This window comes from Kryptolebias marmoratus, linkage group LG11, assembly GCF_001649575.2.
Source record: "Kryptolebias marmoratus isolate JLee-2015 linkage group LG11, ASM164957v2, whole genome shotgun sequence".
Lineage (NCBI taxonomy): Eukaryota > Metazoa > Chordata > Actinopteri > Cyprinodontiformes > Rivulidae > Kryptolebias > Kryptolebias marmoratus.
The window spans coordinates 1628438-1650026 of record NC_051440.1 but is presented as its reverse complement, the minus strand read 5'-3'; the positions used below and the strand labels follow the sequence as shown (position 1 = coordinate 1650026).

At 38.5% G+C, this 21589-nt stretch overlaps 1 protein-coding gene across 1 annotated transcript in view; it reads left to right on the top strand.

Annotated features, from left to right (window-relative positions):
* Window positions 1–20851, top strand: part of LOC108250408 (paired box protein Pax-6) — a 37614-nt gene extending 16763 nt beyond the window's left edge. Inside the window, exons 5-11 of the mRNA XM_017440280.3 lie at window positions 729–891; window positions 7179–7331; window positions 12004–12086; window positions 13334–13484; window positions 14031–14140; window positions 16776–16917; window positions 19953–20851. Coding sequence (XP_017295769.1) covers window positions 729–891; window positions 7179–7331; window positions 12004–12086; window positions 13334–13484; window positions 14031–14140; window positions 16776–16917; window positions 19953–20038 — 888 coding nt within the window. The 3' untranslated portion in view covers window positions 20039–20851. The remainder of the gene's footprint in view (window positions 1–728; window positions 892–7178; window positions 7332–12003; window positions 12087–13333; window positions 13485–14030; window positions 14141–16775; window positions 16918–19952) is intronic.
* The last annotated feature ends 738 nt before the right edge of the window (window positions 20852–21589 follow it).

Genomic DNA, 21589 nt, shown 5'->3' with positions numbered 1-21589 from the left:
GGAAACGCCTTGGGATTCCCCCGGAGGAGCTGGCCCAAGTGGCTGGGGAGAGGGAAGTCTGGGTCTCCCTGCTTAGGCTGCTGCCCCCGCGACCCGACCCCGGATAAGCGGAAGAGAATGGATGGATGGATGGAGAACATTCTTGTTATTCAAACACTGTAACTTGGGTTTGAGCTGAAAACAACCTTGAAGAAAGTTCTCAAAATTCTTAGCGGTTTATGCTGCAGTATGTTTTTTACCAGAGAATAATAATAATAAACTTTTTTAACAATAGGCTTCAGATGTTTTAAGAATATTTTAACTTCAACTGGGTATGTGTGTGACTCTTATTGTGAAGGACTGAAGGAAGTTCTGCTGTTGTGATACCACAGTTACAGGAGTAAAACTGTTCCTCTGATTGGTTTAAGAGGAAGCTTTGTGTTGGTGTAGTTTTCCCAGTAAAAATGCACGCAGAACACTTGGCTACAATGAGAATGAAAAAATTAAGAAAACCAGTCAGATTCAGGAGCTTCCCTGGGCTCATTTTTTAAATATTATTTAGATTTTATTCTCAACATTTCAGCTTTATTCTCAATATAAGAACTTTAATTTCCAAACTAAGAAACAAACAAAAAAATCCTCCTCAGTTTGTTTTTTTCTCTTTAATGACCCTAATACACTTTTATAATATACTTCACACTAGTGACTTAAAAGAAAGATTTCTCTTATGCTTTTCTGTTTATCCTCAGGTTTCCTCAATAAATAGAGTACTCAGAAATTTGGCCACGGACAAGCAACAAATGGGGACAGTAGGATCTGAAGAAATGTTTGACAAACTCAAGCTGCTCAATGTACAAACCACATGGGGAGGACGCTCGGGGTGGTATACCAGGGCTACAATCTCCAACAATGGTAAGATGTTTAGGTTACAGCAATGCCCATCTGAAATAACACTGCATTTTTATTATGCCACACAAGAAAAACACTTTCCCTTTAGAAAAAAGCTGCCATGATTCTGTTTCCACTGGCAACAAGTTATTTAATCTCACCTGATACAAAAAACAAAGTTGTTGTGTCTTAACATGTGACACACACAAACACACATATACACATGGACCAGTCTGGTATGTACATTGGTTTTGCAACAAAATAAAGATAGTTATTTGAGCTTAGCTAGTATTGTAATCATAAATATTTTCTTCAGTAACTATAGTTTATTACATATTTTTTTCAGTAACTGTACCAAATTAAAGTTACTTTTATTTTGTAGTTAAATTATGTAATGTCCTTATATGTAACATGTTACTGCTCAGCCCTGGTAGAACAGAAGTCATTGCTATACCAAATGTGAAAAAGGGGTTTAGAAACAGCCATCCGTCTATCTTCTCCCAATTATTTGTGGTTGAGTCGCCAGGACAACAGACCCAGGAGGTAAACCCAGGCATACTTCTAACCCAGTGACATTCTCTAGCTCCTGGGGAATCCCAAGGCATTCCCAGGTCAGACAGTCAACAGTGGCTTTCTCTTTGCCACTCTACAGCAGCTGTTGTAGCTCATTCTCTCCCATCTCACCTGCTGAAGCTTGGAACTCCTTCAGAGTTCTAACAGGTGTCTTGGTGGCCTCTCTCAGTGTTCTCCTTCTTTACAAGAACTGCTTTTTATGAGCGTTTGAGTATGGTTCCCATTTATTTAAGACTTTGGATAATTTCTGTCACAATTGATATTAGGGGCAAATATTGCGAAAGCAAGACCAGAATAGAATCAAATTATTTGTCCCTAAGTGGGAAAATTCCAGAATAATTTGTTGTTGTTACAAATAATTTTATAAAGTACAAAACACACAGCAGTAATATGGCATCAGTAAAACCCACACACTCTTCTGACCACCAAAATATAATGAGAAGCTCTGCCTCACTAGTGGCTGAGCCCCACATCTCCACCAATGATTAAATCAGATTACTAACAATAAATAAGTTCAATACATCTAATAAAGGTGTGTGTCATTTGAAATAAACAATAATTTGACATATATTTGATTAAGTCAAGAGCAGTTTAAATCTTTCAAAAAGTTTGGACCAAGATTGGCCCTCCTGTATTTTGCTCCATCCATCTTTCCATTAACTTTGACCAGGATCCCTGTCCCTGCTGAAAAAAAAGCATCCTCATAGCATGATGCTGCTGCCATCATGTTTCACAGTGCGGATGGTGTGTTCAGGGCCATGTGCAGTGTTTTAAAAATTTTAATTTATTCCAAAAAAATTCAGATTTGGTCTGTTCTGAGCAGAGCAGCTGCTACATGGCTTGAGGCAAACTGCAAATTAGACTTCTTATGATGTTCTCTCAACAATGAACTTCTTACCATTTTACCACATTAGATTTGTGTACCGCATGATTAATCATTGTCCTGTGGGTAGATTGTCTCAACTGAACTGTGGATCTCCTAGATAAGGAGTGTCAAACTCCAGGCCTCAAGGACTACTGTCCTGGAGGTTTTAGGTTTTTCTGCTCCAACACACCTGATTCAAATGGTTTAATTACGTCTTCACCAAATTATCAAGCAGAAACACATCCACAAGTCATTCATTTAAAGCAGGTGTTTTAAAGCAAGAACACATTTAAAACATGCAGGAGAGCGGCTCTCAAGGAATGAAGTTTGACACGTGTGTCTTAGATTAATGCTCTCTGCCCAGCCTGACAGTTTAGGTAGACGGTCTTGGTAGGTTTGCAGTTATTTTTTTCATTTTTTAGGTGATGGATTGAACAGAGCTCTGTGAGAGGTTCAAACGTATGGATGTTATTTTATAACCTGTTACTGCTGAAACCTCTGAGCAACTTTATCCCTGACATATCTGGTGTGTTCTTTAATCTTCATGATGATGTTTGATCACTGATGTTCTGTAACAAACCTCTGTTCTTCACAGAACAGCTGGATTTATACTAAGATTAATTCATACACAGGTAATGTCTGAAGGCAGCTGGTTGCTCTGGATTGGGCTGAATATAAATGCACACCACACATTTCAGATTTTTATTTGTCAAAGATTTTGAAGACCATGAATTATTTTCCTTCCACTTCACAATTATGTGCTACTTGTGGTGATCCAAGTAAAAACTTGTGTTTGGAATGTGACAAAATGTGGAAAAATTCAAGAGGTATGAAGTCTTTTTCGCTGTTGTTGTTGTTGCTCACTGCAAACTCTGTTTTCATTGACACACCTGATACGTGCAGGGCTCAGTGTGTTTGGCAAATTTCAGTGATTTGTTGTTTTAATCAATGTGCTGTATTTGACCTGTGATTTTTTTAAACATTGTTTAATTCGTTTAAATGTCAGGGCTCAAATGAATATGAATCTAAATGTGAAGACTACGGTATGCGCTTGTAAAAAGAGATATTCAGGAAAAAATAATGCTCTTACATGATTTAGACCTGAGAATTTTGGATTTGTGTCAGATTGTGTGGTTAAAGGCCACAGTTGTTGTGTGGGGTAGGCTCATATGCTGCTTCTCCTCCTTCATCAACCTGGGATTATAACAATGAAACAAAGCGATGCTGCACCGCCTCCCCATCGGAAAAAAACATGTTTGTGCATGTGTATGTTTGTGTGTGTGTGACTGAATAAGGGAGAGGAGTGTCTGCTCCTATTTGCCTCTTTTTCTGCCTGACTGACTATGACACTGAGCAAAGGCTTCATTCTGTTTTGCAGCCTCTATCTTTTGGGGATAATGAATAATTAGGTTAGTGCCACAAAAACCTGAGTACCACAGGGAATAGGAGTCAAGCTCCTGTCTGCTCAGAGATCATATGTTGAAGAGATCCAATCTGATTAGTTTCTTTAACCAATATGCATTATTCTGAATCATAATTTAATTTATACTGACTACACTTTGCACTTTGCAAATGATAGTTGTGAACATTCAAGTACATCAACTGAAATTTACAATAATGACACATAGTCACGGGAAAATAAACAAATTTTATTTGTTAGTGGGTTGAAAGCAGTGCTTGAAGTGGGGAAAAAAGGGTTGGTACTCCGCTACCAGTGCATCACCCCCACCCACCGCCATTCATGAAATACTGTAATACCAGCAATTAGTAAATTACAAACTAATAAAGCTCCTTCCTATCTACCTACTGTGAAAAACAATACTTGGACATAATTCTGTAGACAAGTAACCTTTATTTACTGAAGAACATGAGGAGTGAAGAGAGGTACTCTTGTACATATATGGAGCCCTATAAAATTTGATAATTTTTTCATTTTGTTCTATTTTATTCAAACTTTGTTTTTTTATTGTTCCAAATTTGATGTTTTACAATGTAACCACATTACTTGACTAAAAATGTGTTATTATATGGTGCACTGATAAAATTTTAACAATGCAATCTATTATACTACATTTCATGAATTTGACACAAGAGTTTTAGTTTAACATAACATTTAATGCTTTATTAAAATGATTAAAACGCTTAAAACTCTGTCTATAAGTCATTTATCACCAAAAAGATTTCTAGACTTATAAAATATAGTACCTCGTGTTTTATACATCAACATTATGGTACTAGACCTCATGTCCCCACCTTTTTTCATTGGTCAGAGATGAAACTAGCAGGACATGGTTTACAAGAGCTGCTGTGTTGTATTTTTTGTACACTAGCGATGTGGAGTTTTAAGTCTCACCTACTTCCCCACTCACAATCATGGTGTCAGATGACCTTTCCTCTAAGCTAAATAACTAATCACAGCTAAATGTGCAGCAAGGTAAGAACAATGTGAATCAACGAGAGTACGCACCTAAAAAAAAAATAGTCTAAGGTGGGTTTTTTTTCTTTTTTTTTAAAAGTGCAATTTCCTGTTCATTTACATGGAGGGGCAGGACTTTAAACTTGTACTGGGATGAGCCTGTTTGGCCACAGTTCCCCTTTCGGCTTCAACATTTGAGACGCTAAGTTTGGTCCAGTGTTTCAATCTATGGTTTTAAATGGCAGCAAAGAAACAGTCCTATTGTAAAATATAAGTGCTTCACATATGTGAACTGTAAATTCACATTATATTTCATAATTACTAAATTGAATATAGTGTGAAATGTATTGTATTGTAATGGGGTACTACTTGACTTACTGATTAAGATCATCAGTAAACTGGTGTTGTGTCTGTTATTTTATTTACAGTGATATTTACTTTTTTTCACCAGAGGTTCTTTATTATGCAGCTTTAACATGGAACTAACATGTTGTAAGTGGGGTTGTTCTTGGAACCGTGTCACATAAAAAGATGTAGCTTTATTATTTTTTCAGTAGAATGTTTTACTCAACTTTTAAAGTTGCAGAGTCTTTAATAAATGTCTTGTTTCACCTGATCTGTTTTCATGCGGTAGAGTTTGCTGAAGTGACGCTAACATTATCACAAGAGTGCTTTTTAAAGAGCCAAAGCGCTTGACTTGTGCCTAATTTTTATCCAGTCATTGTTCCTCATGAGTCATGCATCACTTGATCCCCTAAATCTGATCCAATCAGAAGCAGACCAGAAAAATATCTTTGATTTATATGTTCAATAAACATTATTTTTATAAAGTATGCCAGGAGCCTCTTTAGTAACACACTTCCTTTAATCAGTTTGATGCATTTCTGCACAAAGTGCAAGGATTATGTAAATTAAAAGAGAACTAAATATTTAAGTAACAAATCACAACCCACTTTAAAATGTGTGAAAAGATTCATAAAGATGTGTATCTTCAATTATAGAAGTTTAGATGAATGAAATCTGTTGTATCTAATCACATTTACTTCATCAGACAGACAAAATTAATAGTAGCTAATTTATTGAAGTTTGGAGAAATTTATATTTGTGAATGTGTAAAGATTGTTAACTGCCCTTAGTATTTCCCATTTCTGAATAATTATTCTCTTTAAAGATTATTGGGCTTCAAATCATTTGCTCTTGTGTTCATTTTCACTGTTCCAATGGAGGAAGTTGATGCACAGCAACAGTTGGCTCTCTAAGATTGTTGCTTACGTCTTTGTTCCTTAAATCAGCAAACTTCAAAATTTCTCCTTTTGTGGAGGTGATCACAGGTTCTGATGATCAATTAATAAAGTCCATATCACAAACATCACCAGGCTGCCACTTCTCATTTTTCAGTTGAAGCAGAAAAAGTGGAGTTTTACACACATTGCTTCCACATTTTGGTGTCTGTGTATGTATGTATGTATGTATGTATGTATGAATAAACAGTGTAATTGTGTTACTGGTCATCTGTTATGTCTAAATATGCAATATTACACGTATCATTAATCAAATACCAGGTTGGTAAGATAATAGGGGTGTAGACGGGTTTGGACTGATGATTATTACGTCATTTACAGGTGATCACCTCTCCCAGAGTGGGTGCACATTTTTTTGAACTGCATCTTAGTAATAGTCCCGACAAACAAGAAGCAAAGAAAGATAGTATCTGAACACATTATCACAAATGTATCAGTCTGCCTAATCAGCATGTTTGGTCAGCCAAAAATTTCATTTAGCAGCTTGAGAATAGTCACACAAATGTTGTTCAGCTAAGAAAACAGTGACAAACTAAATAATGTCATGCATAAGTATAAAGATTTTATATTAGCTAATGTAGCAGTTTTTCATACCAGTCTGTTGTTTTTAGGAAAGAGTTGTTTGTAAATGTTGCCCTCATTTCCCTATCTATTAGCCTAGCATGGAGGAAGACTTCTGCACTCTTCTGACTGATGTCACTGCTCATGAAGTACTAACTATTGATAACTATTTAATAGCACACCACTTCATAAATTACCAGACTAGTCTGTTAGTGTCATGGGTGTGTCAACAAAAACCCATATCCTGACAGTTAGTTCTTCAATTTGCCTGATTTAACTGGACTTAGAATATTCAAAAATCACTGCTCATTCCTGATTTTTACCAATATTTCTGAAATATGTACTTTGTGGCAGTCAGCAAAACTGTTATCTTATATTATACTTTTTAAACTTTAATATACAAAATGATCATTTGCATTCTTGTTCTTGAGCTTAAATTCTGTCGCTGTTTTCTAACTATAAACAATCATCATACTAGGAATTTCACAGTACTGCTGAATTAAATTATTACTAACTTGACTGAATTACCTGAAATTCTTGTTTTTAACCCTGTCTTTCTGCTTCCATTCTTTTTTCTCCTTCTTCGTTGGTGCAGGTTGTCCTCAGACAGGAGGAGGCAAAAACAACATATCACTTAGTTCCAATGGTGAAGACTCAGAAGAGACTCAGATGAGGCTACAGCTGAAAAGGAAACTGCAAAGAAACAGAACATCTTTTACACAGGACCAAATAGAAGCACTTGAGAAAGGTACTTATGATTTTAAAATGTAATGTTATGCATTTAACTACGGTTCCCTAAGGAGAGGAACGAGGTACAACACATGTAGTATGGGATATCACACCCCTGTGTGTCCTGGCTGAAGACACCTCTAATCATGCCTTTAGGTAAATGACGTGATGACGATAAGTGACAGGCCCCGCCTGCACTATGTAACCGTCCGTCATCACAGTCATTCCTCAGTTCAATAGCCGCTCTTCACCGAGCCCAGCTGAGCAGCGGGGCAGCCATGTGTTGTACCTCGTTCCTCTCCTTCAGGGAACAGTAGTTATATGCATAACATTACGTTCCCTTTCCGTTGATTCACTCGGTACAACACATGTACTATAGGACAAATATAAACGCCCCCCAGATAAGCCATCAAACCTGGATTAATACAGCACACTAGTGCGACACCTTAGACCCAGCAGAAAGAACAGAGTGAGGCTGTCAAATCCAAACGATAAAACCAAACAAGTGTGTGGTGAGGACCAGCTGGCCGCAGCACAGATATCACTCATGGGTACACCTTTAAACAGAGCCCAGGATGTTGCTACACCCCTGGTGGAGTGCGCTCTCACACCATACAGGATTGGGAGCCCCCTGCTGTTGTAAACTAGAGATATAGCTCCCACAATCCAGTGGGAGAGTCTCTGTCTAGACAGAGCCTTGCCCTTGCCTGGGTTAGCAACACACACAAACAGCTGATCACACAATCTCAAGTGTCTTGTGCGGACAACGTAAATGTGCAGTGCATGTAAAAGACACAAGGAATGCAACCTCCTCTGCTTCTCAGATGCAAAAGGCGGTGGGTAAAAACTTGAGAGCTGAATAGTCATGGAGCTGTAGTCTGCAGGTATAACCTTAGGGAGATACGCTGCGTTTGGTCGCAGAATGACCTTGGAGCCATCAGGTGAAAACTGAATGCAGGAGGGATTCACTGACAAAGCATGGAGGTCTCCAACCCGCTTTGCAGTTGTCAGAGCATGAAGCAGAGCAACCTTATATGAAAGAAACTTCATATCCACTGACTCCAAAGGTTCAAATGGAGGATCACAGAGAGCCTCAAGAACCACAGTAAGGTTCCAGGGAGGGACACTGGGTTTAATCACGGGTCTCAGTCTACAGACCCCTTTTTAAAAAATGCACAGCCAGGGGATGAGCTCCTGGCGTCTCCCCATTGAAACCAACATGGCAGGCAGAAATAGCTGCCAGGTAAACTTTTATTGTTGAAAAGGAGAGCCCTTTATCCAACAGCTCCTGCAGGAATGTTAAAACATCCACCATTGAGCACTGAAATGGGACAATGTGCTTGATTTCATACCACCGCTCAAAAGCTTGCCACTTGTAGGCATATAAGCCTCTAGTAGAGGATGCCCTTGCACTCTGGATTGTTGCCACTACAGCGGGGTGGGGGTGGGGTGGGGGGGGGGACCTTTAGCTAACAAGCTGGACCTCTCAGCAGGTAGGCATGCAAATTCCACAGCTCTGGATGTGGATGAAGAATCTCCCCTCCTGCCTGAGTGAGGAGATCCTGACGGACCGGGAGTTGCCAGGGCTCCGCTGCCAGTAGGCTGATTATCTCGGCATACCATGACTTTGCTGGCCACCGGGGTGCCACCAAAATCAGAGACAGACCCTGTCTGCGCACCCTCTCTAATATAGGCAGTATCATTTCCACTGGGGAAAATGCATACAGTAGTGCATTGGGCTATGGGTGGGCTAGCGCATCCACCCCCAGTGGAGCGTTCTGATCCGTTATGGAAAAGAACAGAGGGAAGTGGGTGTTGGCCCTGGTGACAAAGAGATCCACCATCGCTTCGCCAAACAGACACCATATCTGAGCCACCACTGAGGGGTGAAGCCTCCATTCTCTCACCAGAGGTCCACCTCTGGAGAGCAAATCTGCACCCAAGTTCAGCCATCCAGGAACGTGAGTGGCCCTGATGGACAGAAAATGTATGCTGCACCACTGCAAGAGAGTGTGAGACAGTTTTAACAGGGGAAGTGAACGTGTCCCCCCTTGTCTGTTGATGTATGAAATCACAGTCATGTTGTCTGTTCTGATCAGAACATGATGGTCTGTCAGAACTTGACAAAAGCCTCTCAGAGCCAGCAAGACTGCTAATAGCTCTAGGTGGTTTATGTGAAGCTTGGATTGTGCCTGTGTCCAAACTCCCCTCACCGCCACACCATCACACAGAGCCCCCCACCCCATCAGGGAGGCATCTGTGGTCACCACCTTGTGAAAGGACACTCTCCCTATTGGTGCACCTTGGCACAACAGGCCGGGCTCCCTTCAAGGTCTGAGAGCCAGCATGCAAGAGGTGGTTACTGTTAGCTTTCTGTGGAGGTGACGTGACAAACACACCCCATGAGAACGAGTCCAGCGCTGAAACGGACGCATTTTCAGCAGTCCGAGTGGCACTGCTGCGATCATGGACGCCATCATGCCCATCACCTGTAAGATCATCTGGAAACGCAGTTTGCATCCCAACTGAAACTGAGTGAGGCAGCGGTGAAATGCGGCGACTCTGTGTTCTGAGAGACGAGCTCTGCTCGACAGGGAACATATTTCCAGCCTGAGAAATGAAAACTGCTGACTGGGAGTCAGCGAGCTTTTTTGAAAGTTCACCGAAAAGCCTAGCGCTTGAATGTGTGACTGGACCTGAGACAGTTGTTCTGTCACCTGCTTTCTGGAGCTGGCCATCAGAGGCCATTCATCCAGATAACCTAAAATACAGATTCCTTTTTCTCTGAGGGGAGCTAACGCCACCTCCACACATTTTGTAAAGGTTTGGGACGCAAGAGACAGTCCGAAGGGCAGTACTACGTACTCGTAGGCTAGGCCCTTGAAAGGAAACCTCAGAAACGGTCTGTGGTCCGGGTGTATTGCTACATGAAAGTAAGCGTCCGTGAGATCGATTGTTGTAAACCAATCGCCCGGCCCGACAGCATTTAGAAGATGTTTGAGTGTTACCATTTTAAATTTGTACTTGAGAATAGAGATGGAGCTAAGAGCTCGAGCACTGGTCGCTTGACCTCTGTAGATTTTTTTCCAGTTGCGCAACAGAAAATCTACAGTGCTTGGACGGAAGGGATGTGGGGCTACTCACGCCATGGTTGTGGGACGGCGCCAAATACACTGCCAGGGATGGCTCCAAGGGTGGAATATTTATCAGCCTGGTTTTCTCAGCGCCTTCCAGATCCGGATACCGTCCGTAGCCAGGTACTGTAACGTGGGTGAACAGCAGTTTGTTCCACAAGGGCGTCAGTTCCAAAACAAAATCTGGGAAGATGGGCAGACGCCGGGAGGTAAAACCCGGCAAACCGCAACGGTTTCTGAGCAGGAGGGGGACAAGGCCACTCCACATTGATGACGGACGGTTACATAGTGCAGGCGGGGCCTGTCACTTGTTGTCATCACGTCATTTGCCTAAAGGCGTGATTAAAGATGTCTTCAGCCAGGACACGCGGGTGCGTGATATCCCATAGTACATGTGTTGTACTGAGTGAATCGACTGAAAGGGAACTACCTACGTAACCACACTACACTTCACCCCACAACACAAAAACAGCCAAAAGTACAACACCTCACTAGCTGGGTTGCAATGGACTCTCAGGTCCTCTACCAAAGGCCTGGGAGCTTGAGGGTTCTGTTCAGTATCTTAGCTGTTTCAAGGACTGCACTCTTCTGCACAAAAATCTCTGACGTTGTTGATCTGTTGGAGCCACTCTTCCAGTTTGGGGTCACAGCACCGAGTGCTTCGATGACCACTGATACCACTTAGGCCTTGACTTTCCACAACTTCTCTATTTCCTCTTTCAGCACAGATTTCACATTTATGACAGCAATAAAAGCATTCAAAGGAATGTATACATTTTATAGGCACTGTAAACTGAGAACTACTGCAAATGTTGGAGACATTTTAGGAATCCATTGGCTTTAGATATGATCAGAGTTTCCTTATTTTTTTACTTGGCTACATGATTGACTTTAAAATATCTTTGTCATGACAAGGCTTGGTGAGACCGGATTCAGTTCAGGCAGACAATGGCAAAGTTTTAAGGTGTTTATTATAGGCGCTAAGCTAATAGGAACACTAGTTCCCAGATCTGCACTCTTTTCGTGGAGCAGGACAAAGCTTGGGGCAGGTAAGACCGCTGAGGGCTGTGAGTAGAACTAGAGCTAGAGCAGAGAGGCTGTGTCATGGAAGCAGAAGGCGTGGCAGGAACAGTGGAGCTGTGACATGTCACTCACAATAATATATCCTAAACCATAAAAAATGAATCAAGTTAAACTTAAAAGTCTTTATTTATCTTAAGGTAGAAGTTTGTTTTCAAAGTAAAACTAGAAAACAGTTGTTTTTGTAACCAAAAAGTACATCCTGAATACCTGAACCTGGGCAGGTTGACACCTAAATCAAATTTGCATTAGTTTGCACTGTTCCATGTAAATTATTCTGGTAATAATTTGTAAATAAGTTGTTTTCACCTGTACTTATTCTTCAGATATACAATACGCAGGTAGTCCATTAGAGTACCATATCCCCATTGAAAACTGATCACCAAAAATGGCATTATTTCTGAACTGTGACCAGATGAACTGCTTCGGACAGTAAATCAACGCTAATGACATGCTTTAAAATGATTTCTTTTCTAGAATTTGAAAGGACTCACTATCCAGATGTGTTTGCTCGTGAACGGCTTGCTAACAAAATAGATCTTCCTGAAGCAAGAATACAGGTAAGTTGTAGAAATTATTGTTTTTTTAGACTTTATTTATACATGCAAGGAGATGCAAAAGGTTATTCTTTTTGAAACAGAATATAGATTATATAGAATAATAACTAACTATGTAAAAATGGCATTGTGTTACTTGACCATTAAAAGAAATAAATAAGGGATCTTAATCCTCCTGAAGCCCTCAAAATAGAGAGACACAAAGAGAGGCAGAGAAGCCCTAGTAACTTTAAGTCAATTTGACCCAGAGGTCACGAGAGGGTTCAGCGTTTCACAGAAAAAGTAGATACATTTATCACTTATTCAAATTGATGAAAGAAGTTTAAGTATCAATGACAGAAATACTGTAAGGTACAGCTTGTTCTATTAATACCTGACATGTGACCTATAAAGATGACTTTCAAAAGAAATTTGTCAATTGTTATTAGTCTGACAAGAAGTATAAAATATTTCAAGCCAATTTTAAATAACTCCTCTTTCCACTATAGTAAACAATGTTGAAAACTTAAAACAGCTGGTAGTCGATGAATAATTTTATAGATATATCATCAGACACTCAGGTAGAGAGGCTTAATGAGGTGTTGAATCTGGTGACAGGTAAGAAAGCTGGACAGACCTTGTAGCCCAAACAAGTAGTAAAGGTACACTGGGAACATCAGGAGGAGTCCTCTGTTCAAGAAATCTTCAAAAAAGATCTTCAGTACAGTTCTTTGTATGTGCTACAGGAGGTTGGGGACAGGGAATTCTAAAGCCAGTGTTTTTTTTGGCTGCAACTATAGGACACTAAATGGTGACAGCATTTGCGAGAAAATCTCCTAAATATGTTGAAACTTGCATAGGGGTTCTTAATTTCTTTCCCTGAGTCCTCACAGTCCTGTCATGTGAAAGTTTAGCATGTTCAAAAACTTTGTGTGATAAATTATTTTAAAATAGTTGCCAAGGTTTGTGGGTATCTCAAACCCATTTCCAGCTCTTCTCAGTTTGGCTTCTGTATTTCTAGAACACTAGACCAAAGAAAGACTGTTTACATACAGTAACAATGGCCACTGACTGGTCAGTTTCCAATCAATGATTCAAGTGTTGCTTTCTATTTTAACTGCATATCAAAGTGTGGCTGAAGGTAATGTGATACTCAGCAAAGCATCAAATCCAGCATGTAATGGTTCAAAAGTAGAAAGAGGGCTAGACTTGAATTAATAATAATCCATCTTTTAACTATGGTTTTTTTTTTATTATTTTGGCATTTTCAGGTTTGGTTTTCAAACAGACGAGCAAAGTGGAGAAGAGAAGAAAAGTTAAGGAATCAGCGTCGACAGTTGTCCAACTCCTCCAGCCATATTCCTATCTGCAGCAGCTTTAGCACCACTGCTTGCCAATCTCTACCACAACTGACTTCACCAGGTGCTGCTTAGCATATATAATATATAACAACATTTACACTTTCACTGATAGCAATCACAATAACAACCGGAAGCATCCAAAGTCCAATAGCTGTTTTATTATAACATATATATTTTTAAATGTCATGTTTTCTAGACCAGTTGGGGAGGCTACCAAGTGGGGGTTGGAACCCCATTTAGAGTCATGAAACACCAAGTGTAGGGTACTGAGAAGGCCTACAGAAATCAAATAATATTTGCTGATAGCATATTTAGCCTTAGCTGTTGCAAAAAAGATTTTTTTTTAAAAAAAAAGCTATTGGTCATAAATGCATTAAAACACATTTGAAAAGGCTCTTTGTTAAATTACTTAATAGAAAATCTTCTATATTTTAGCAATATAGTTGTGGTCACAAGTCTTCAACTTTTATTTTGTGGGTCAAAACCAAAAAAGCTTGAGAACCACTGTTGTAGACATTAAAGACACATGAGTGCCACTGAAAAATTAAAATATTTTGTTAACACAATTATCTAAACATTTTTTTTATCTCTGTCTCTCTCTGTTTAGTTTCATTTTCTTCAGGATCCATTTTGGCAAGATCAGATCCAGTTTTGTCCAACAGCTATGGCCTACCAGCAGTGCCCAGCTTCAGCATGGCTCCCAGCCTGCCCATGCAAGTAAGAATATTTTACTAGACTTTACAATACAGAATTAGTTCATAGTGTGTATAAAAGTACATCTCAGGCCAATGCACCTAGCTCATTCAGTGCCACAGGCTGCAATGACATAGGAGAGAGCACTAGTTACTGTATAGATGCGTACATGATTAAGGAAGAACTCTAAAGTGCCTTTGTACATTATGACCCTTAAGGATGTGAAGAAATTGTCCCACTTTCAACTGATAACTTGCGGATGTTACCTGGCACTAATTGTGATAGTGAGTCATATGCATTGTTTTCAAAATACTGTATGCAATAAAAATACTATTTTCATTTCTACTCTTAGTCAACACACAAGGGTTGTATACACATTAAACATAAACATTAAGTAAACATTAAAGAAACACAAACTTGAAAAACAATGGGAGAAATTAGAAGCAAGGCTTCTCATTAATTCTGTGATTAGTTCTTTCTTCTCCGAGCAAGGGTTTTATTTAAAAAAACAGCCAAGCCCTGTCTTTGTGAAATGTATTTGTATTCTTCATAAATGTATGGGTCTCCGAGCACTCCAGCTTTTCCCAGTATTTCAACTACATTCATGTTAGTTTAGTTGGTAATTCTGAATTGGACTTAAGAGCAAGTGAAAGCAGCCCTGTTATGTACTTGCAACCTGTCCAAGGTGTCCTCAACCTTTCAGTGGTAGCACAGTATTCACATATGGCTCATAAGTTGTTCATGTTTTGTCCAACATGGTTATGATTGGTGTAGGACAAGACAGGTGCATGAATAATGATTCTTCAGAGGTGTTAACTATTCTGTTTCTCAGTCTTGATTATTTGCATTTTATACTAAGACTGGATATAATCAAGGATTATGAGACTGTTTCTACAGTTTTCTTCTGGAAAATATGTCCTGCTGTTCTGGAAATGGTTCTTGGATGACCCCTTTTATTGTTCTGTCTGCTCTCTGCAGTTGCTTAGTCTGAATCCCTTTTTACCCTTTCATTCCATCTCCATACCATTGTGCAGCATCAGCACCAGCAAAGCACCAGTACCAGATGGAGTACTAGGGAGACTGCTGAAATTATGTGTCAATCAGCTTGCTGCAGTATCCACAACCTTCTTCAACAGCTCACTGCAGCAAGTCGCAGTCCCTACCTGCCTGAAAACCGCTGCCATAATTCCTGTGCCCAAAACTTCTGCCATCACAGGTCTGAATGATTACCGGCCTGTGGCCCTGGTTTCAGTGATCATGAAGTGTATAGAGTGACTGGTACTGCAGCATATCAAAGACCACATTCCACCTGGCCTTGATCAACATCAGTTTACCTACAGACCCAGCAGATCCACAGATGAAACAATCTCGATAGCCTTGTATACTGCCCTGAGTCAACCCCAACACATATGTCAGGATGTTGTTTGTTGACTTCAGCTCAGCATTCAACTCCATCAGCCCCATCAGTCTGGTCAACAAACTACAGACACTAGAGCTTAGAACCTTCTTTAGTTTGTGGATCAAGAACTCAAGAACTTCCTCACAAACAGGCGTCAACACATCAAGATGAGCACCATCCTGTTAATGCTGTACACTAATTATTATGTCGTCACCCACAACTCATACACGGTGATCAAATTGATGATATGAGTGTTGTGGGAGGGATCAGCAACAACAACGAGCACCATACCAAGAAGAGATTCAGACACTGGTATCCTGGTACAGAGACAACCACTTCAACCTCAACACCAGGAAAACCAAAGAAGTCATTTTTGATTTACAGAACCTGAGGACCACAATGCACACAGGACTGCAGATCAATGAGAGGAGGAGAAGTGAGTTACAGACTTCAAGTTCCTCAGACATCTGGACAGACTTCAGACTGGACAGTGAGCACCACTCACATCATCAAAAAAGCCCATCAGTATCTCTTTCTTAGAACGTTAAATAGGGTTAAATTTCCCCCATCTCTGCTGCAGAACTTTTACTGCTGCATTATAGAGAATGTTGCGACAGATGAATGCACAATGTGGTACACCAGCTGTACCACAGCAGAGAAAAGCAGCTGCAGCAGTTTATTAGGATGACAAAGAAGCCATACTTTTTAGCTTTTCTTTAAATTGCCCTGTCATAATCTTTAACTTAACCTGCTTACTGAGTCCCAAGACCTTTTACCTTTTTAATGGAATGGAATTGAATTTGCCTGTGTCTTAGTGTGTGTTTGTTTGTCTGTTATGTCTGTTATGTTAAAAAAAATATCTTGTGAACCACTGGAAAGATTTTTATCAATCTCTTATAGTGAAATTATACGAACATCTACAACTGATTATTTTTGGAGACAACCTAATTCAAGATGGTCATCACAAAGTACCTTGACCTTAGTAAACACAAAAATAGCTATAACTTAGTCAATTATAAAACTATTAAACAAAAATTTTGTCATTGTAATAGCTGAAATTTATTCACAATATATACTCTAAGCACTAACAGATCTGTGATATTGTTATTTTCAAGGTTTGACCAAAACAGCTACAACTCCAAATTTCTCAGCATAAGCTGATTTTAGATTAAAACTCTGGCATCAAAGGGGCTGAGTGATGTTTTAGGCTTTTGTTTGATTTAAGGAAATGCTTAATAAGTATCAATATTGTGTTTTCAGGCATCAAACCAGACCTCCTATTCCTGCATGTTGCCCAACAGCCCAACTGTAAATGGTCGAAGTTATGAGACATACACTCCTCCACATATGCAGCCAAATTTCAGTAGCCAGTCAGTGCCATCCTCTGCAACATCGTCAACAGGTAGGCAGTTACAATATTTATTCAAACTGTTCTTCTGCCCAAACAGAGGTCTCTGCAAAACACAAAAGGATGTGTCTTCATCAAAGTGGGTATAGCGGGCATGTTGGACTCACAAAACATAATTGGTCAAATCGACAGAGTCAGGAAGTAGGTGTTCCAAAATCAGAAAAGATGGCAGACCACAAATATATAGCTTAAGTTCTCTTAAAACCTCAACTGAGTAGGTGCTAAGAACAGAGCTGGAAGTGGGTGGGATCACTCAAGGGAAGGACTGAACCCACACCAGGTCGACCCGAGTGGAACCAAGTTGAGCCCGTGGGAAAGGTCCATAACATTTCACTAGGTGCAGTACTTAGCAAACAGCAAAAGAATAGAAATTTATTTAAAAAAAAGGGTTTTGTTTTGTTTTTTTTTTACTTTTTTAAAGTATTACTTTTTATTATGTAATTTAAAAACAATCCATGTCTTTTGGTTACATTTTTAATCTATAAAAGGATAAGAGCTGTACTGAAACTCATGTGCAAAGAAAAAAAAGGAACTATATGCCAACATGTAACTTTAATGTTATTTTTATTTACACCTTGCTTCAAAATATTTTCCCATTGTTCTATTTACATTTTTGCAAAGTCTGGAAAGTATGGTCACTACCAGACTTATTATAAGGTATTGCATAAATTGTGTAATAAAACATACACTCTTACATAAATAGATAATAAGTAAAAAAAGTACTACAGTAGCTACAGTATATGTATCACCCATTACTAAAGGCTTTAAATTCTTTAATTGATATTTCAGAAAGTACTCACTGGATATACACATTTTTGGTCACATTTTTGATTATCTTTTGTTGAAGTATTAAGATCAATTCGATTCATAATGGCTACCACAGCTAACTGACCATAAAAAACAAAGAAATTGTTATAACTTAATCAGTTTCACAGATATTTAACAAAACCTTGTAATGGCAATAATTGAGGCAGACTTCTGGGCCAATGGAAAGAGAGGAGTTTTGAAGGGTTTTACTCTGACAGCATTGTACTTACTGCAGTCATTTTTGCATATTGATAGATTTGAAGTACAGTTGGATTGTTTTGTCATCTTTTAATAAAATACAGATTTTTAAAAATTAGATGTGTGTTAGAAGCTACAAGAAATATTAAAAGAGACTAAAATTTAGTGTATTGACAATGGTGAATGGTGACATCCATACTCCAGCCAGCCTGTTTTGAAAACCTTACTATTTATGTTGCTGATCTCTGTTCTTTTACTATAATTTTGGACTGTAGTGCAACAAACTGTTTTAACCTTTATTTAGTTTATTCTTTGTTAAAGTGTTTAGGATAGGTAGTGGCTATACTCATCCAACTACAGGTTTTTTTTATACATGAAGTTTTGCATAGCTCTTATCACTTTATAGATTAGAAAATGCAACCAAAAGACAAATATATGCAAAACATTTTTGATAAAGCTTTTTTGAATAAACGTCAGCGTATAGATATTTAAATCAGTTTATTCTTTAACTGCTTGCTAAGTAACTAGTTAAGCCTTGAAGGGGTTTGTAGCTCAGATTTTCATTTTCCAGTTATAATGTCTACTCTTAGCAGTTAATAGAAATTATATCATCTAAATGATTATAAAACTTATTTTTGACAAAATTAAGTTTAGCCTGCTGGTCCGACTACCTATAACAATCTCAATTCCATATGACTCCTTTTATCAGTCTCTCACATGCTTTTGGAGGAGTTTTGGCCCATTCTTCTTTTCAGCTTTGCTTTAGTTCATTGAGGTTTCTGCACAACTCTCTTAAGAACCAACCACAGCATTTTAATCATGTTGAGGTTCTGAACTTTGACTGGATTGACTTGATTATTTTCTTTTTGAGCCATTCTGTTATAGATTAGCTGCTGTGTTTGGAATCATTGTCCTGTTGTGTCATGACCCAGTTTGGTCCAAGCTTTAGCTGTCAGACAGATGACCTCACATTTGACTCCAGAACCCTTTGATCTATAGACAAAATTCAACGGAGACTCAATGACTGCAAGGTGTCCATGACATGTGGCTGAAAAACAAGCCCAAACCATCAGCCCCCCACCACCAGTTTGTATGAGGTGTTTGTGCTAATATGCTGTGTTTGGTTTTCTCCAAACAGTCTGCTGTACATTATGAGTAAATATTTTTACTTTGGTCTCATCTGTCCAAAACACATTCTCCCAGAAGCTTTGTGGTTCATTCAGATGAAATTTTAAAAACTTAAGTCATGCTACCATGTTCATTTTAGAGAGAAGAGGCTTTCTCTTGCAACCCTTCCAAATAAGCCATACTTGATTAATTTTTTTCTAATTTTATTGTCATGAGCTGAACTTTTAACCTGCTAATTGAGGCCAGTAGAGTCTGAGCTGGAGCTCTTGGGTTTTATGCTTTGTTTTGTTTAGTGAAGAAATTTAAAATTGCAGTTTTATTCCAATGAGACATTGGAATCCTAAAATAATTTTAAAAATTATTGTGTCTGCCTAATAACACATGCAGCCTAGGTTGTGCTTTCTCCATATTTCATACAAGCAGCATTCACTTTAATAAATGCCTGGCACACATATTTTATAAATCACAATTGTGCAATTACACACATCACCACAAAAAATATTTGAAATTAAGAACATCTTGATCCTGTGCAGGGTCACTGAGAGCTGGTGCCATTAATGATACATACATAAAGTAAGTGAATGGGTGCCACGTGGTAACTAATTTCACATTATTGGCACAAAACATCAACTGCTGTACAAAATGGAGGTGGGGGTAAAAATTCACCAAAACCCAGTAAACTGATCTTGGGAAGAACACTGAATATCCACATTGCTCCCTTTTATTATACATTTTGATGAGACTGTAGAGAAACAACATTGTATAAAGAAGCATTGTATGAATGTAAAAAAATAGTGTTACACCTAGATAAGATCTAACATCACTGTTTAGTTGTGATCTGCTTGCCAAATATCTTACAAAGGTTATCCTAAACTTTGTTGCTGCTCTTTTACCAGGTCTAATTTCACCTGGTGTCTCAGTTCCAGTCCAAGTTCCAGGAAGTGATTCAGAAATGTCACAGTATTGGCCACATCTGCAGTGATATCATACACACTTCCTCGAGGGTCTTCGGTAACAGGAGCTATCCATCTTTACAGTTTGAATGTCAAGAAGGAGCAGTCATTGAAAGACACTTTAACCTCAGAAGACATGGATAGACAATGACTCTTTTTGTTTAGTTTGTGGCAAAATCTTCACTAAGTCTAAATGTTTATGAAAAATAAAGAATTTAAATATTGATGTAAATCAGAACAAGTTTAGTTACTGGATCAGATGACTTTTGTTAACGTGCCCAATGGCTGCCATGTAAATTTTGGTTGATGAAGACAATTTCAAATGAGCCTTCAATAAACAGTACTACCATGATCTGTACCCAGGAAGTTAAAAATTCACTTTTTTTCAATAAACTGAAGATTTAAATAAAATGTTTTGTGAATACAGTATGTGGACATTCTATTGGCAGATCTCCCATTTTATTTGGTTGTTGAAACAAACTGGTGTTACATGTGGCAAAATAAAAGTTCTGACTTAAACGTAAAGAGAAAAACTCAGTGAAACTTGAAATGTACTCTGCTTTGTTTTCTTTTGTTTTTAATGTTTTTTGTTTTATTTTCAGCAGATTCCAAAAGACTTTGTTTAAGTTATGTACAGAATTTCAAAATACAAATTCTTGCTATATATGTTTGAAGTTGTGAATCATGACATGTATGTGATCTGCTAATTGACATGACTCACATTTTGAGCTAAAATAATGTTTGATTTGATTCTAAAGTTTCAATGCGCAAAGGATGTGAATTGTTTTCTAATTTCAAAGTGTGAAAATATTTGTCTCAAGGGAATTAGGAAGGTTTCCAATAAAGTTATAACAGGTAAATTGCTGTTAACATTCTATACTTTCATAATATGAGAAAGACTGTGCATAAGAATATCAAATGTTTACAAAAGAGAATGTGTTTAGGAATTAAACCTTTCTGATGTGTGCTTCAATGAGGGCTTTAAAATGGAAAATAAGTACAGTCCACTGTGGGTGTCTCAAGCTGAATCCAGAGGATGGTCCTTGTAGAGTTCATCATGAGTTCAAAAGAAGATAGCTTAGAGGCACAATCAGGAAATACCACATTGATGTATTTGTTGGTACCTATACAGCTTATTGAAACAATGCCTCATTTTTCATGAAAAGCAATTCATGTAAAATCAATTGTCAAATATATATCTGCATGCCTTTAAAATGTGATAGGGTAAACAAAACAACATTAAAATAAATAATTTGTTGCTTATTTTACAAAGATATGCTAAAATAGTAGCAGATGTATTGGTACTGTTAAAGAGACTAATACTCTTTGCATTATAGTAATGTTTCAAACTAAGTGTTTGACCTGATTTGTCTCACAGCTTTTCATCAGCCAGAAAGCCTATATAATGAAACAAACAGCCACTGGGTAGTTTGGTGCGGTTGTGAGCACAACACCAAACATGAAGCAGAGAAAGCAAAAGTCAGAGCTGTCTGAGGAGCTCAGAAAAAAGATTATAGATATCCATGTTAAAGGTAAAGGCTACAAGACCATCTCCAAACAACTACATGTTCCTCTGACCA